At 41.0% G+C, this 15,855-nt stretch overlaps 1 protein-coding gene across 2 annotated transcripts; it reads right to left on the bottom strand.

Annotated features, from left to right (window-relative positions):
- Positions 1–91: 91 nt before the first annotated feature.
- Positions 92–15,849, bottom strand: DNAJC21 (DnaJ heat shock protein family (Hsp40) member C21). Of its 2 annotated transcripts, none has more exons than XM_054809446.1 (12): positions 15,633–15,849; positions 15,164–15,257; positions 14,067–14,190; positions 13,069–13,191; positions 9,174–9,478; positions 6,662–6,813; positions 6,212–6,299; positions 5,811–5,969; positions 5,111–5,150; positions 3,003–3,181; positions 2,525–2,600; positions 92–1,801 (listed from the first exon to the last, which is right to left on the bottom strand). In XM_054809446.1, the coding sequence occupies exons 1-12, from the start codon at positions 15,727–15,729 to the stop codon at positions 1,637–1,639; spliced, it is 1,602 nt and encodes a 533-aa protein (XP_054665421.1). In that variant the 5' UTR covers positions 15,730–15,849; the 3' UTR covers positions 92–1,636. The 2 variants fall into 2 exon arrangements, with proteins under 2 accessions (XP_054665421.1, XP_054665422.1); XM_054809447.1 differs by having other exon boundaries at positions 2,525–2,597; positions 15,633–15,843.
- Between the last annotated feature and the right edge of the window lie 6 nt (positions 15,850–15,855).

Here is a 15,855-nt window from a genome sequence, read left to right as displayed (position 1 = left end):
GCGCTGCTGCTGCCCACACCACCGCTACCAAAACCTTGCCATTTATATCCAATACATACAAGCATTTGTAAAACACACAAATGATAAAGTATTTGTTTTTATTTAAATAAGGGGGGAAAAAAATCAAAAAGTAATACTGCAGGGTTCAGTCTGTGATATTTCACTTACATTAGCATAGTCAGTCTCTGGTCGAGAACCACCCTGAGCAGAACATAACTGGAGGTTTCAAACAAGAGTTAAAACTCTTTACCCTAACTACAAGGATATGCAGTAGTAGAGCATAAAAAAAAAAAAAAAAAAAAGGTTTGCACAAAGTTGGAAAGTTTCTAATTACAGAAATTGCTATCATGGGGCTCTAATCCAGTCATCATCCTCTCTAAAATATGCTTTTCCTTTCCGCCTGCAGCTTTTGTGATTGCACAGCACACCCCTTAGCCATTTAGCAGATACAAACTCTGGCTGGTGAAATAAGATGCTGTGTTTCTTTCTTACATAATTACTTTTTAAAAATTTTTAGTTCATTCTTTCAGTTTCCAACCAAAAAAAAAGACATTGTGGACAGTCATCAAGAACGGTACATTCATCATTTTACTTTCATTCAAATTTTAACATCTGAATTATTCCTTGACCCAATAAAGGTACCATGTCAGCTTGTGGGGGAAGGAGAGAATTCTGCCATTTTGTGTGATGAGTTGAAACTTCAGAGAGACTTAAATAACGCAAGATCAGTGCTTCTGCAAAATTTCACTCCAGGGGTTTCCTAAACAACATGCTGCAGCCCCTGCTGAGCACTGCCTTCTCCAGCTGCACTGACAACTCCTGTGTAAAATCCCCTTCCACTCCAAAATCGAGTGTTTCTTATTCCACTTTTTTTTTTTTTTTAAAGTGCTACTCAAGATCAGGTAGATGATGCATTTAAACAGAGGTGCAATACCAATGCCTATGTTGTTTTTCATTGGAAATCAGAAGAAATTAATTTCGTGTCACACATTAATTTCTCCCTTCAGTTATTCGAGCAAGGCTGTTCCACAAGACTTTTTTTCTGACACCTGGCATGCAGGTAGGTGTACAAAACCAGCAGGAATTGTCAAAACTGATGAACCAGTTTTGTCATCTTAATCTTTCCCTTCTGCCTGCTGTTTAATATAATTAAGTAATCTGAAAGGGCCCCTAGGGATGCAGAAGAAAAGCCTGTCCATGTCTCAGTGATATTTGCTCTCTGATAAATGATCAAAGAAGCACAGGCCCTTCTATTGGCTACGCTCCGCCTCAGCTAAGCCCTCTCAAAAGAAAAGCAGCAGCAGAAGAGTTAAAATAATTTATTATTTCCTCTGGGTACTTTACCGTTGCAAGTTTCTACAGGAACACAAGGTGAGTAACTTTGAATTAGTTTCACCACCATCAATGTAAAAGCTGCTGAAATAATAGGTAAAATCCAGCCACTGAAGAAAGGTTGATCAGACCTGAAGAAAACACAGGTTCCTTCACAAGATAAAAACATTCCTTTTGCTGCATCTTCCTTTTTCCCCAAGATTAAGACTTGCCTTCTCTGTTTAACTCTGAACACAGCCAATGTGCACCTCAGTTTTGGGAAAGTTTTCACGTACCATTCTGAAGACTGTCACTGCAACAAAGTTTATCTGTTTTTACGTTTCTCTTTTTTGTTTCTGGTGTTTACAGCTCCATTTACCGCTGGCGCTTGTGTTGCTTTTGCATGTCCCGTGGCTTTTAGGTGTTCAAAGAGTTTATTTCGGGATGGAAACGCACAGTTGCAGGTTACACAGTGGATGGGAACTTCATTCTGCAATGAGGAAAAACCAAAAATGCTTCACATTCGTATGGAATATCTAATAAATATAATACACCAATTTGTTGTACGCAGTTTCTCTTAGACAATGAAATGTGAATAAGCTGCTTGTTTCTATCACAGATATTCCATTACTGATTAACAATTTTTTTAAAAAAATCAAATATGACTTTTCAAATTTTAAAGAGTACTAAGTGGAACCAAACACAAGAACAGAAGCCTTGCAAATCTAATTCAAGGTGAATACTTTTGATCTCACCTGACTGAACAAGACGATACACATAATACTTTGGGCTCTGAAATTCTGTGAATTTAATATGTCTTAGCTGTAGTTATTTCAAGATTTTGTTCTTTCTGAGAAACATCAGTATTGGGAAAGATACAAATGATACTGCCTGTCACCTGCCTGATGACAACAGCTCTGCCTTCAGTTGTTTAATTTATTTGGTTTGAACTGCCTTGGACACAGAGCTTTAGCAACTCTTAGGACTGAAATTTAGTCCTACTCTTCTCTGCGAGAACAAGAGCTGATGTTCCAGTTTCCTAGCTTCTAATAAAATCACTGGGATAGAAATACCTGTATTATTAAATACCTGTATTATTAAAAAGTAAGCAAAAAAACTGAAACAGTGGACTGGAGGTGATCAACCAACCAACCAACCTTGTTTGTACTAATATGACCACCAGCTTTTAAATAGCGTAAGTAATTTGACGTACCATTGTTGAGTGCTCTGAAGATGCCTTAGCAGACTTTTTTGCATCCTTGGCTTTTTTCCCTTTGGGCTTAGTACTGCTGATAGACAAAGAGAAACCAAGATCAGTGCACAGGAATGTTCAACATCGCATTTAAGAACCTCTGATGATTTTCATTCAATATCTCTGCTGCTTCCCCCTGTTCTTCCTTCACACAACACAATGCAAGTGCTTCCAGCAAAAAATAAAGCAACTTCATTTATACCATCAATTGTTGACCTTAGGATTCAGCTAGATGATGAATCAGCTACTGGTAAGTGACGTGGCAAGGATCTCCAGTCAAACGCCATTTCCAAAGTAGATCCTAACACTCCTTGTTTAGTAACACATTTATTCAAATTGGATTTAGTGGAGTAGCCCCCAGTTCACACTGGTGAGTAAATCTAGACTTGTCTGACAACATCAAACCTGACGGTGACTGCAATATTGGACGTCAGCGCACCTTTTTGCTTCAATCACTTGGCCCAGGTCTTCTGTAGTGCTTGCGTCATCTGATGCAGCACATCTTTGGCCATCATTTCCCAACTCCTCTGCTGAGCCACCGTCCTTGTCCACGCAGGGCACCTCCTTTTCTTCAGCTGTTTCTTCATCAGCACTGTTATCAAGAGAGTTCTCATAAGTCTGTCCAAACAGAAGAAATTCAAGTTAACTACTTTAAGTTCATTAGCGATTACATTTATAGTATGATACCTCATTTACCTCAAACATGAGTGGGTGGGGAGAACAGAAAGCCATGGACCCTCTTAATTTTACTGTGTGATTTCAGTCAGATTATAACAGGTAAAACCTTAGTTCTCCTGTTTTGAAAGATGAGGCCACCTGTGATGAAGGGAAGAAACACCAATAAAACAGCCTCTAGAACTATGGAAGAGAATGAAGGTAGCTTTTAATTATACACAGCGCTCATTCTGTTCAGGCTACCATTTCACATTATAAGATAGTAGCTTTGCTTATAACTTTGCAAACTGTTAATTATTTAGACTAAAAAGTTTTCTGTGCCAAACACCTGCATTAGAACACTTAAGCCAAAATAACTGAGCTGACTGAAGCTAGACACACTGTATTTTCCCTCCCTAACATCAGAAACACTGGCAGCCTTTTCCACGTATTAGAAGACAAAGTAGACTCAACACCTGCAGTCTGGCAAAAGATCAACCCCTGAGCATGCCTGAAGCAAAACAGCTCAGCTCCCAAAAGCAGGATGATGAATTTGACCTCACACTACATTAACCCAACTCTGTCACCTCTAGTTATCTTTTGCAGAGTTTTAGCTACCTGAAAAAACTTGGCTACCTTCAGGAAAACAAACCAAAACAAAACCCATAGTGATTCCCTGCACTCAGTAAAGCTCGGTGGAGGATGGAAGTTGTGTTTCCAGAAGAATCCCTCTGCACAAGATTCAAGCTCATGCTACATGAGTGTGGCACCCACTGTCTGGGCTGCAGAAGACCTCGTGACCAAACAGATGGGAGACGAGGTGCCCATATGCAACCTATACAGTGAGAATGAGACCTTCTGGTTTCAAGCAAAGGAGGCAAGGGTTGAACAAGAGCCTGATGGCCTGCATGGAAACAAGAAGGTCAAGCCAACACCAACTTGGACTATGCAATACCAGCCAAAGAGAAGCAAGAAAAAAATCAGTTGCTTTAAGATCTCAGGGAAGTTTCTTCAGGATAATACATAACAATGGTGTGGGAGAGGGCAGAGAAGGTGAACGTGACACAGGAGACTGAAGGGGTTAGGTTGGAGGACGACACAAGACCATCTTGGGAAAGGATGGAAGAGGCAGGACCTGGTACAGATAGCTCACTGGGACAAGGCCAGGACTGAAGTAGAAGAGAGGTAAGAATCGAAAAGGATCAAGTTTGAGGAAAGCAGAAGAGTTTGCTCTCCTGCCACTCAAGCCTGAAATAGCTTGGCAGTTCTTGAATTTCACCCCGCTGTCAGCACCGATCTGTCGTATCATACACAGACTCAGATCCTGGAGTACAAGATTGATGTTACTCATGTTTACAACTCAAGTGAAAGGTGGAACGGATGTGTTGGTTCCAACAACCAGTGTTAGTAGGATGCCAATAATGTAGTGCTTCCCCGCCCCACCCCCCCCACCCCCCGCTAAATTAGAGATTTACAAACAATACATTATAGCAACTCTAGCAACCAAAGCAGAAAATGACCACCAAACGATTGAGCTGCTAATGCACTAAGGCCATTGTTGGTCTTTCTGATCAATTCCTTGCACTCTCTCCATCTGCCTGTTTCGTCTGTTTTCCTTACATTTCAGACTGTAGCCTTTATAAAGCCAGCATGACATCTATTAGGATCTACACAAACAGAACAAAGTGAGGTCTATGAGATTATCATAAAATATGATCATAAAAAGTGTAATAAAAATTGTTTTGCAAAGAAGAATTAAAAATATCTGAAAACAGTCTTCAAGTTCTGTAGAATTTCAAGTTCTCTCTTACTTTTCAGGACAAAAAAAGTTAAGTTAGGAGATAACAAAACTGGGTTGTAAAGTTCCCTGAATACCATTATCTGACTACATACCATCATTGTTTTCTGTTTTTTCCTCTGCTTCTTTGAGAGTCTGTAAAGATAAGAATATAAAATGACCTCTTTTCCAAAGAAAAAAAAAAAAGACAAACAAGTACAATTTCTTAAAAGGTATCAAATTATATTTTTGCTTATCATCTTAACATAATATTGAGACAGCAACCACAAATAGAAAATTACTCATGTCTGAAATGAAAACAACAGTTCTCCTAAACTACTCATTGCACTTAGTAAAACATTCTGCTCAGACTGAATTTGAAGATAGTAGAGAGATAGTTGGTATTATGCTTTGGCCATTCAAAAATGAAGTTGTGCAACCTACTTCATCAATTCTGTTTTTAAGCACACTCGTTTTCTGTATGCCAGCATCCAGCTGACAAAAAATATCAGAAAAGTACCAAATCAATAAACACTGGCCCTGTGCAAGTTCACCTGTTTGAAAAATAACAGTCACTACTTTTCCTTAATATGTAACTTTAAGAAGCAGACACAATATGAGACTATTATGCTACAACATTTGAATCCGGTCATACTAATGTGTGCATTTTACTGGAACTCTGATGCTAAGAAATATTTTAAATTGCACAATACTGTGAGTTCCAACACAACTATAAATCATCAGAAGCTCCCTCTGAGGGCCTCCAAGACTTATTAAATCATTAGTCATCATAAAATTAAAACCAATTTACAGTACTTCTGTTTGGGCATGTCTTCTGTTTCTTCCTCCTCTTTGATATGTGTTCCATTGGCATCATCCAGAGACACAGGAAATTTCCCTTCTTCTTCCTCCAGCTGCTGTCGTAACAGTGCTAACATCTCTCGATGCTTCTTTGATTTTTCATGATTTTTCATGCTGTGAAGACCAGCAGATTGTTACTGCAGGTAGCTCTGCGCAAACATCATTATATTTACATATAAATTAATAACAGGCCCATTATCCATCACTACTAAGTATGGAACATTCTGCCCTGACAATGTCTCTACTGGAAAGACGACACTGACCATTATGTGATGTTAAAGAGTCTTTAAAATACATTTTTTTAAAAGGTAAAACCCAACACCCCCACCCCTGAATCCCCAACCACAAGCACTTACGCTTTCTCAGTTTTTAACAATTTGTCACAAGCAGGGCAGTACAGACCATCAACAAATTCAGCTTCTTCAGTCTCATCATTCAGTTTGTCTGAAGAGATCAGTGGGGATCAGAGAGACAAAGTCAGATGAGCGATTTTTGAGTGAGCTGCTCTTAAAGCCCCAGCAAGTGGTCACAACACTGACATTGACAACATTCTTTAGTATTACTGACACGCAGACAAATCAAGACCATTTCACCACATCATACATTAGCATAAATTAACAGCTGTAGCTCGTTCTCTTCTTGTGTTCAATGGAGAACACCAGAGAGGGCCAGACTGCAGCCTGGCATGCCTCAGCTGGAGGCAGGGTCGTACTACAATCAGAACTGTGAATCTGGGGCATTAAGTGCAGTGAGCTAACACTCAGGCTGCAATGACTCACCATAGATCACTCCCCTACACCCCATACCTTCAAAGCCTTTTGTAACCTGTTCTTCTAATTCATCTTCATCATCTGATCCATCTCCAAATTCCTTTTCATATTGTGCCTCCATCTCTTGCAATTCTCTCTCCAGATCTGACATTGTTATCCAGCTCTGCTCTTTATACTGCTCAGCAAGCCTTTAAGTAGAACAATACAGTAATTCTACATTGTGTTTATGAGATGGGAATTACAGAAACAGTATTATTTAAAAGATAACTTGTTCTGCTCTGGTATTTTAGGAGAAAAGTCCTGAACACATCATGATGGAGTAAACAATTGTTCATAGAATCACAGAATCAAGTCCAACTGTCAACCCAACACCACCATGTTTACTAAACCATGTCCCGAAGTGCCACGTCCACACGGTTTTTTAAAACCTCCAAGGATGGTGACTCCACCAACTCTCTGGGCAGCCTGTTCCAATGCCTGACCACTCTTTCGGTGAAGAAATTTTTCCTAATATCCAATCTAAACCTCCCCTGGCACAACTTGAGACCATTTCCTCTTGTCCTTTCACTTGTTACTTGGGAGAAGAGACCAACACCCACCTGGCTACAGCCTCTTTTCAGGTAGTTGCAAGAACGATAAGGTCTCCCCTCAGCCTCCTTTTCTGCAGGCTAAACAACCCCAGTTCCCTCAGCCATTCCTCATCAGACTTGTACTCCAGTCTCTTTGATATCCATAAAGTAGAATTTTCCACTTTACAGGGGCAGAAATGTGTTTGGGTTAGTGCTTAGACACTGTTTAATTCAGGGTTAAATGCACTATCTTGCTTTGAGGACGACTATACCTTTGAAGAAGGGCCGAAAGACTGATAAAAAGCATGCTTTGCTAAAGAGTATCCTTGAAGGAGAGCTGAAAAACTGATAAAGAGGAAACATCCTGCCCCAGAAGGCGCTGAGAGTTGGGCAATTGCCAGAGAGGCCTGAAGTCAACAACAATCACCAGTAACCAGGGGATGGGAAAGGTGGCAGGTTTACCACCACCTACCCCATTAAAGGACTATGAAAGTTACACCCCCCAAACCCTCAAGGAGCATGCCTGCTAATTTAAAGATGCTTGACCAATAGTAGATGATGCAGTAATTAATAACCAGTTAGCATAAATTTAGGTGGGTTTTTCTAATCCTGTAACAAGACAAATATGTGGCAGATTCTGTGTGTGGTGTGCTAGCTTTGTGGAATTACCACCTAGCATCCATCTCTGCGCAGACATGAAATAAATAAAACACCTCTGCTCTGTGTGTATACTGGCTTACTGCACACCGAGTAAACGATCCCACTTTTGGGACAACACCTTGACCAGCTTTGTTGCCCTTCTCTAGACACGCTCCAGCACAACCTGCTGGAGTACCACCTGGAAGTCTGAGCAGTTAATTTATGATGTCAGTGGGCACATCTACATTGTAAGTAAACAGGTATTAACTCAGGTGGATCCTGCTTGAATTTCAGGCAGGAAGTGTTATGCAGCATGGTCAATATCAAACTGACAGCAGGAAAGTCAACTCAATCCTCAAAGCAGTGCAGCTGCTTTTACCTGCTTCAAGATTGAAACCCACAAACAGTACAGGACCACAAAAAACACAGCACATTACTCCTTCACTCTGCACTATGGGAATGTACCAGCTCAGTTTGCCAAATCCAAGCGTGGCCCAAGTTATCAAACAGTGCACCACAGTACAGCTGAATTTTCCTCCAGCTGGCTGCTCCTGGACTCAAAATTACCAAGCCATTTGTCAGTTAATGCATACTACCTCAGGCTCATTCATGCTTAAAGGAAAAAGGTGTATAAATATATTATGCAGATTTTTTTAAATATATATTTCATATATATTATTATATAATTTTAATTATATAATTTTAAATATAATTATTTTGCAAGTGCAGTCTTAAGTATTTAAGCTCCTTCCTCCCATTTTCAGGCAAAAAGCTCTTCCAGTTGGAAGAACAAATTGTGCTTACACCCAGGAGATCGCCTCTTCCTTCTACTTAATTTTGGGAAAAAATAAAAGTATCAAAAAAAATGTGTTAGTCCAATGAAAGGGTCCTTTCTGAAAAGTTAAAAGAAAATCAAAACTAAGTTCATTTTTCCACACTTTTTTTTTAGCAGGTACAGTTCCAAGATAGATGAAGCTGATCTAAGTCCAGGTTGTCACAGTCCTGTTCTCCCTCATTCCCCAACATACATTCTTTTTCTTTAAAGGAACAGTGATAACTACTAAATCTTATTTCCACAGATAATTAAAAGCACACTGGACTCTCTGCTACCTCCAGCACATAGGTAACTATTCTCTCGTTATCTTAGATCTCTACACGTCGGTACAATGCAGAAACACTCCAGTTTTAAAAAGCTCAGACTTGAGACCAAAATTAATACATGAAATTTTCAACAAAGTTTAAAAGAGCAAGTGGAGCTACTATTAGAACCTAACTCTATATGGTATCCTCATGGATAGTTTCTCAATGTTTAAAAAAAAATTAGTTTCACGTTTACATACTTGGCTTGTTTGAGCTTCTGCTGCCTCCGAAATTCTTCTGCTTTCCTAGTTTTTTCTGCATTTTGTTCTTCTACAAGTTTTCTGTGAGCCTGTACTCTTTTATCCCTTTTACGAATAAAGGCTACTAGCTGACGGACCAGTTCATTCCTTTCTTTCCTTGCTTTATCTCTTGTTTTCTTGTTCTCTTTTTCCATAGCTCGTTTCTCCCAGCGGTTTGAGGCTTGTCGTGTGTCATATTCTTCTTTCCAAGCAAAGTTCTTCTGAGTACAGAAACTCTGCCAATATGCGTAGAAAGGGTGGACCACCTGTAAGAAAAAAAATAAACAAGTCACTTGTTTAGAGAGGGGACAAAAACCATACCAAGTAATTCAGGATTTTTACAGCAGTTTTGTGTCTTCTACACAGGCCACAGTTTTTCCTAGAGTACAAAGAAATCACATGAAGGTTTAGAGAAACATCTAATACCATCCTTGTAACTTCAAGCCATGCCAAGTCAACAATCTTGTCTAAACTGTTCCAAACTGCAACTTTTAAAAAATGGCCCCTTGCAGGATTGTATTGTGCTGATGCTAGTACCCAGTTACTTGGTGTTGCTGTACTTTTCTGTCAAATGGAAAAGCACAATCAGAATCAGATATTCTGTCCACAAGCAGGTATATGTGCATATCGCCCAAGAACCACCATAATAAATCACACCAAAGCTGAGCCACACATTTCCAACAGCAGCCAATGACCAGCATAAAAAGAACAATAAAGAAAACACATGTACATAACACTACTTCTTCCCAGCACATGCTCTCTGCTTCCAAAGCAAGAGAGAAATTAATAGTCCTTGATGGATTTTTCTTTTATGAATTTAATATTTATTAATCCATGTAAATTGTTGGCATATCCAGTATCACTGAGCTGTGACTTGCACAGTTTAACAAGGGGCTACATGAAGATGCACTTACTCCTATTTTGTTGGCAAATGGTATGACTGCAGGTTAAAATGATACCTTCTAGCTCTCATATTACAAGAAACAGTAAATGGTCTTTCCTTATTCTTCTTCCTTTTACTATTCACAAGTAAATGCTGAATTAATAAAATGGCATAATAATCTTTTTTTGTTTTGTTCTCTGTTTCTCTACAAGTAATTATTTCCTGAATATACAAAATGCAGAAGGTTAATAAGATCTGCATAAACTCCTTTCTTACACTACCTGTCCCATTTGGCTGCATTTATTACTTATTCCTACATGCACTACTGTTTATATTTTGGAATACCTCACAGAAGGATTTAACCTAACAGCTTAATACCTCTTCTTCTAGTAGCTCCTCTTTTCCTCCCTCTGTCATTGGTATTCACATGGACTACAACTTTAACATTTCAATGACAATTTCTAATGGTCTATCTCCATGAGCCAGCAGTGCGCCCTGGTGGCCAAGAAGGCCAATGGTACCTGGGGTGCATTCAGAAGAGTGGCCAGCAGGTCCAGGGAGGTTCTCCTCCCCCTCTACTCTGCCCTGGTGAGGCCACATCTGGAGTGCTGTGTCCAGTTCTGGGCTCCCCCGTTCAAGACAGACAGGGAACTACTGGAGAGAGTCCAGCGGAGGGCTGTGAGGATGGTGAGGGGACTGGAGCATCTCTTGTATGAGGGAAGTCTGAGAGAGCTGGGGCTGTTTAGTCTGGAGAAGAGAACACTGAGAGGGGATCTGATCAACGCTTATAAATATCTAAAGGGTGGATGTCTTGAGGATGGGGCCAGACTCTTTCCAGTGGTGCCCAGTGACAGGACAAGGGGCAACAGGCACAAACTGGAACACAGGAAGTTCCATCTGAACATGAGGAAAAACTTCTTCACTTTGAGAATGACAGAGCACTGGGACAGGCTGCCCAGAGAGGTTGTGGAGTCTCCTTCTCTGGAGAGATTCAAAACCCGCCTGAACACGATCCTGTGCAACCTGCTCTGGGTGATGCTGCTTTAGCAGGAGGTTGGACTAGATGGTCTCTGAAGTCCCTTTGAATCGCTGCCATTCTGGGATTCTAGGATGCTGTGATCTACATGCAAAGGTTCCTGGCTGTGGCCTCTGGCAGCTAAGTCACTACAGTTTTTCTCTGCTATCACAAAAACTCAGCTCTATATTAACCAATAAATATTCATATTTAATCCAGTAACTTAAGTGAGATTAGATTCCCTGTCTCAGATTTCTGCTTCAGAAGGAGATATTTTCTGTGCAAAAGAATGCATGGCCATGAGCTGATGACAGGGATCATTGTCCCCTTTACCAGCTGTACGAACCAAGACTTTCCCTCTCAGCAACTACATCTCTGACATTCTCCAGAAGACTGTACAGCAGCTCTTGCTGAACTCCCAGTGGATTTTGTTTTGCTTATTATTTATACTTGGACCTGATCACTTTTGTTTCTGCATCTAATTGACCTACAAGTCTTCTCTTGCCATGAAGTCTCGTGAAGTCACAGACTTAGACTATCTTCCCTGGCTGCCTGGCATTGATTGAGCAGCCCCTCAAATTTATTGTTAATTAATTCAGTAGACTGAACGAGAGAACAGTCACATCACAGATTTTGAAACCTCTGTAGACTTTTTGTAGCTCCCTCCTAAAATTCTTTTCCAATGATACTCCCACAGAGTAAAGAAGTGGGCACTGCAGTACTGGAATCTTCTGACAGTATAATCTTTTTGTCTGAATATAAGATAAGATGGAAAATGATTTTCACATTTAACTGTGGCTATTTCCCATGAAATATCCCTATGAATCCCTTAAAAAAAAAAGTGAGCATTCTGTTTCCGGAACAGTGAGAAAAAGGGAGATGTCAAAGCATATTGGTGCTACAATTCCAGTAATATTGCAGTTATTAATTGACAGTGTAAAAGCTATTTTGGTTCTATAATCCTATCTATCCCATGGCCTCAAAACAAGCAGTTTCCAAAAGATGTTTCAAGATAACTCCATTAAAAGATTTTAGCAGTTTCAGAGACACCAAATATTCTCTCCCTCTGAAAGATTTCCATTTGTTAAGCTATCCTGTAATTCTACCTGACATTCAAACACCTATTCTGACATTCTTTGTTTGATTTGTAACTTTGTTTCCAACTCCAGCCAAGTTTTCTACCATTAAAGTTAGTAATTTTCAAGTTATATATCAATTTAAATTTCATAACTAATTAGTCATACAGTACAATTCTACTAAAATTGACAGAGAGAAGTAGCAGATGAGGAGCAACATTTGACTACACTGATACTGTGCAGTTATTCACTGGGGAAAGTGCTATTACTTTACTATTTAATTTCAACAAAGGACTACCGGTAACCTTAAAAAAAATTACGAGCCTGATAGAATACAACAAATAGTTGGAAAACCAGACAACAAGAATTCAAGTGCTCCCCCCACATTTTCTTTTCTAGCTTCCCAAAGAAAAGTATGCAGTATTTTGGAAATTAAGTCTTACTACAGAATAATTGTACATGACAAGAGTATCATAGTTGGAGCTCACATCACAGTTCAACCACCGTATCTCCCACTTTCTACAGACTGTGTTATACAATAAGCACTATGCGGTTTTCCTAAAGGAGTCAAGATTCTACATGTAAGTTTCATTGCCATAATTGATGGTTAGCCCTGTGAAATGTTTGTCTGACAACTTACACTAAAAGTCTGACTAATAATATAGTCCAAGAGGAAATACCAATCTTAATTGACCTAAATACTATGAATCAGAACAAAAGCACTTCCTTTACAATAATGGTCTACAGTAGTAGAAAAGACAGCAGATACGTGGGTTTGTATTCACCTCAGAGATCAGCAGAGGCCTTTCCTTTGATTTCAGTGTGGAACAAAGTAATGACTTAACTGTGTTACTTTCAATTCAGAGTTACACTTGCTCTTACCGTATCATAGTCACTTTGGGAATATCCAAACATAGGGAATTCTTCAGTATCTTCGTGGGTCATATATTCCATCTCTTCTTTTGCAATCTTTTCAAAAACTTGTCGATAGACTGTAAAGAATCCCTGAAATTAAAAAAAAATCTGACTCATTTTGTGTGGCTCAATAATAGATGTACAAATGCTCAGCTACAGTAGTGTGTTTTAGAGAAATATTACAGTTCTGCAACAGCAACTCTAAGTCAGGGTAAAGGTCTTATAAGCACTTGCTCTAGATAGTAAGACCCTTCTGTTTAACAAAGTTCCCATTCTCTACCATTCCTTCCATCTCCATCTCCTGTGTGTAGTCTCTGCCTCTCTCACACATCAAGCTCCTATATTCAAATCCAAACCAAAAGAAGTTTCAGCATGCTGGAGATACTGGTAAGTTTCTGGTTACACGAGACCAAGTTTTGAGGAAGTTCCAAATACAGAATTCATTATTAAGTATCCTAACTATCTTTTTACCTTTTAAATTAAGATGTTGCTTACTATAGTAACCCAAAGACAGATAAGGATTTTCTCTGGCAGAGGTTTTCTAATCACCTGAAGTTATGCTGAATGTCTTAAAATCTAACTGGGAATTCAATTATCGGAAGCACACTTCCCCCAAGCACTGTTATTATATTGCTTTTCTGTAGCTTCAAGCATTCTAGCTTGTTAAAGATATTTCTGAATAGACAGATGGTATTGCAAAGCACTGGAATGCTTCACTATGTAACGTACATAAATAACATACACACACTCTGTAGTTGGAAATCATGACTAAGTAATTGTTGGGCAATAAGCAGAATTTAAAGCTTGTCTAAACATCCAGCATAAGTTCTGCCTTAGAAAGATTTGTGTGAGCATTATTACTACCTGTGCTCAACAATTCCGCACATAGCTTTTCAACACAAAGCAAATGCTGACACTTTTCATGAAATTTGAATTGATTCATTAAAGATTAATTAATTCATTACCTTTTCATCATCTCCGTATCCAGAGTAACAGCTAACAGTGAAGTAGTGCAGCAGATCTAAACTATCATCTTGATAGTCTCCATCAGCTCCTCCTTTCAGCAGAGCCTCCCTGTGATTATCGTACCTACCAAAAATTCACAATATCAAGGATGTAGCAACACAGAACAACCCCTAGCGCTGATAAGAGACAGCTAATACAGCACATGTATCACCTCAACGTATAGCATAGCCCAGTGCCTGGAATTTGTCTCTCATATCCAAAGTCTTCAGAGAGAAAAAAGGCTCAGTAAATATTCTCTATTGATCTTTAGTTTACTTACTATTACTTTATCTGCAATATCTATAGCAGCAATTTCTTAACAGGAAGGTACCAAAACTAATTTGAGCAAGACGCTTCAATAAGCTTTCAGAAATGGGTAGGATGTTATTTAAATCATCCAATACTTAGATAAACACAAAAACCCCACCCAAATCATACATTAGCATATAAAAATTGAAAAACAGTACTTTCCTTTAAAGGAGGAGAGACTTAGTACAGGTGCATTTGGCTGCATAATCTGGTTGATGCTTCAGCCCATTTGAAAAACGGGCTACACAGAACATTTAAAGTAGCTGTCTCTTAAAAAGAGATGTGTGCGTGTATTTTCTGTTACAGAAACAAGACACTGTGTATGCCCTTAAGACTGACCATCTGCAGCCATCAGCAGCATACTAAACACCTGCAGATGTTGCTGCCTTTCCTCCCCTAAGGCTGCAACGTCTGTGACCAGCAGGACACCTACGCTAACGTTCAAGCTGCCTCCTGCTCTGGGACGAAGAAACAGAGGCCAGCTCTGGCATGTCCCTGGAGCACCCCTCAGGTCAACATTGCCTCCCCAAATGCTGCCAGGAAGGTGTGGGCGCACAGCCGTGCCTCCCCAGGAAGCTGCCCATTGCCTGGCTCTCGACCACGGCAAAGCCTGACGCTTCGGCTGCTCCTGCCACAGAGGCCCGTGCAGACATGCAGCAAGGCCCAGCGAGGAGCAAATCCAAAGTCCTGGCTGAGACAGAATTAAAAAAAGTCTTTTCCAGGCCGCTACCAGAGACACGCTGCTCACCAGGCTCTTTCCTGGGGGTCACTGAGAACGTCGTACGCTGCCTGAATTAACTTGAACTGCTCTGCTGCTTCCTCGGCGTTCTCTAGGTTTTTATCTGTAAAACAATTTAATTTAAACGACTCAATGCACGACGGCAGCGCCTGCCACAACCACTTCAGAAACCCGACACAGAAGCACCACGCCGCGAGTGCTACCGAGGGCGCTGCCACAAGCACCGACATGCTGCCCGGCCGCTGCCGCCCGGCCCCGCTCCCCGCAGGCCCCCGCCACACACCCGGGGCGGCCCAGCCGGCGCGGCGCCGGCACCACCGGCGGAGCATCGACTGCAGCCGCCTGCGAGCAAAAGGGGCTATTTTTTTTCCTGGCAGACAGGGGCCCGCGGGGCCAAGCGAGGTCGAGGCAGGCCGGGCCCTCTCCTCAGGCCTGCGGCCGGGCCGGGGCCCACGGAGGACGGGCGTCGCGGCCGTACCCGGGTGCCAGCGCAGCGCCAGCCGGCGGTAAGCCCGCTTCAGTTCCTCATCGGCGGCGTCGCGCTTCACGCCCAGCACCTCGTAGTGACACTTCATGGCGGCGGGATGGCGGTTCCGCGTGGAGAGAAGCGCCGGCCGGCCGGCGGCGCGGTCAGGACAGCGGGCGGGCGCGGAGGCGTGCCGGCAGTGGCGGCGGCGCAGCCATAAGGAACCGGGGCCGGC

Source organism: Grus americana, chromosome Z (genome assembly GCF_028858705.1).
Source record: "Grus americana isolate bGruAme1 chromosome Z, bGruAme1.mat, whole genome shotgun sequence".
Classification (NCBI taxonomy): Eukaryota; Metazoa; Chordata; class Aves; order Gruiformes; family Gruidae; genus Grus; species Grus americana.
Note: the sequence above shows the minus strand (reverse complement) of the source record. Positions and strands in the feature narration are given on the sequence as shown.

What these genes read in the sequence shown, in the direction of transcription:
- DNAJC21 (XM_054809446.1), bottom strand. Translation starts at nt 15,729, where the DNA reads ATGAAGTGTCACTACGAGGTGCTGGGCGTGAAGCGCGACGCCGCCGAT. An exon ending in GGCGCTGCGCTGGCACCCGG is followed by an intron (nt 15,258 to 15,632) that starts GTACGGCCGCGA and finishes ATTGTTTTACAG; the next exon opens with ATAAAAACCTAGAGAACGCC. An exon ending in CAAGTGATTGAAGCAAAAAG is followed by an intron (nt 2,601 to 3,002) that starts GTGCGCTGACGT and finishes TTTGTCTATCAG; the next exon opens with CAGTACTAAGCCCAAAGGGA.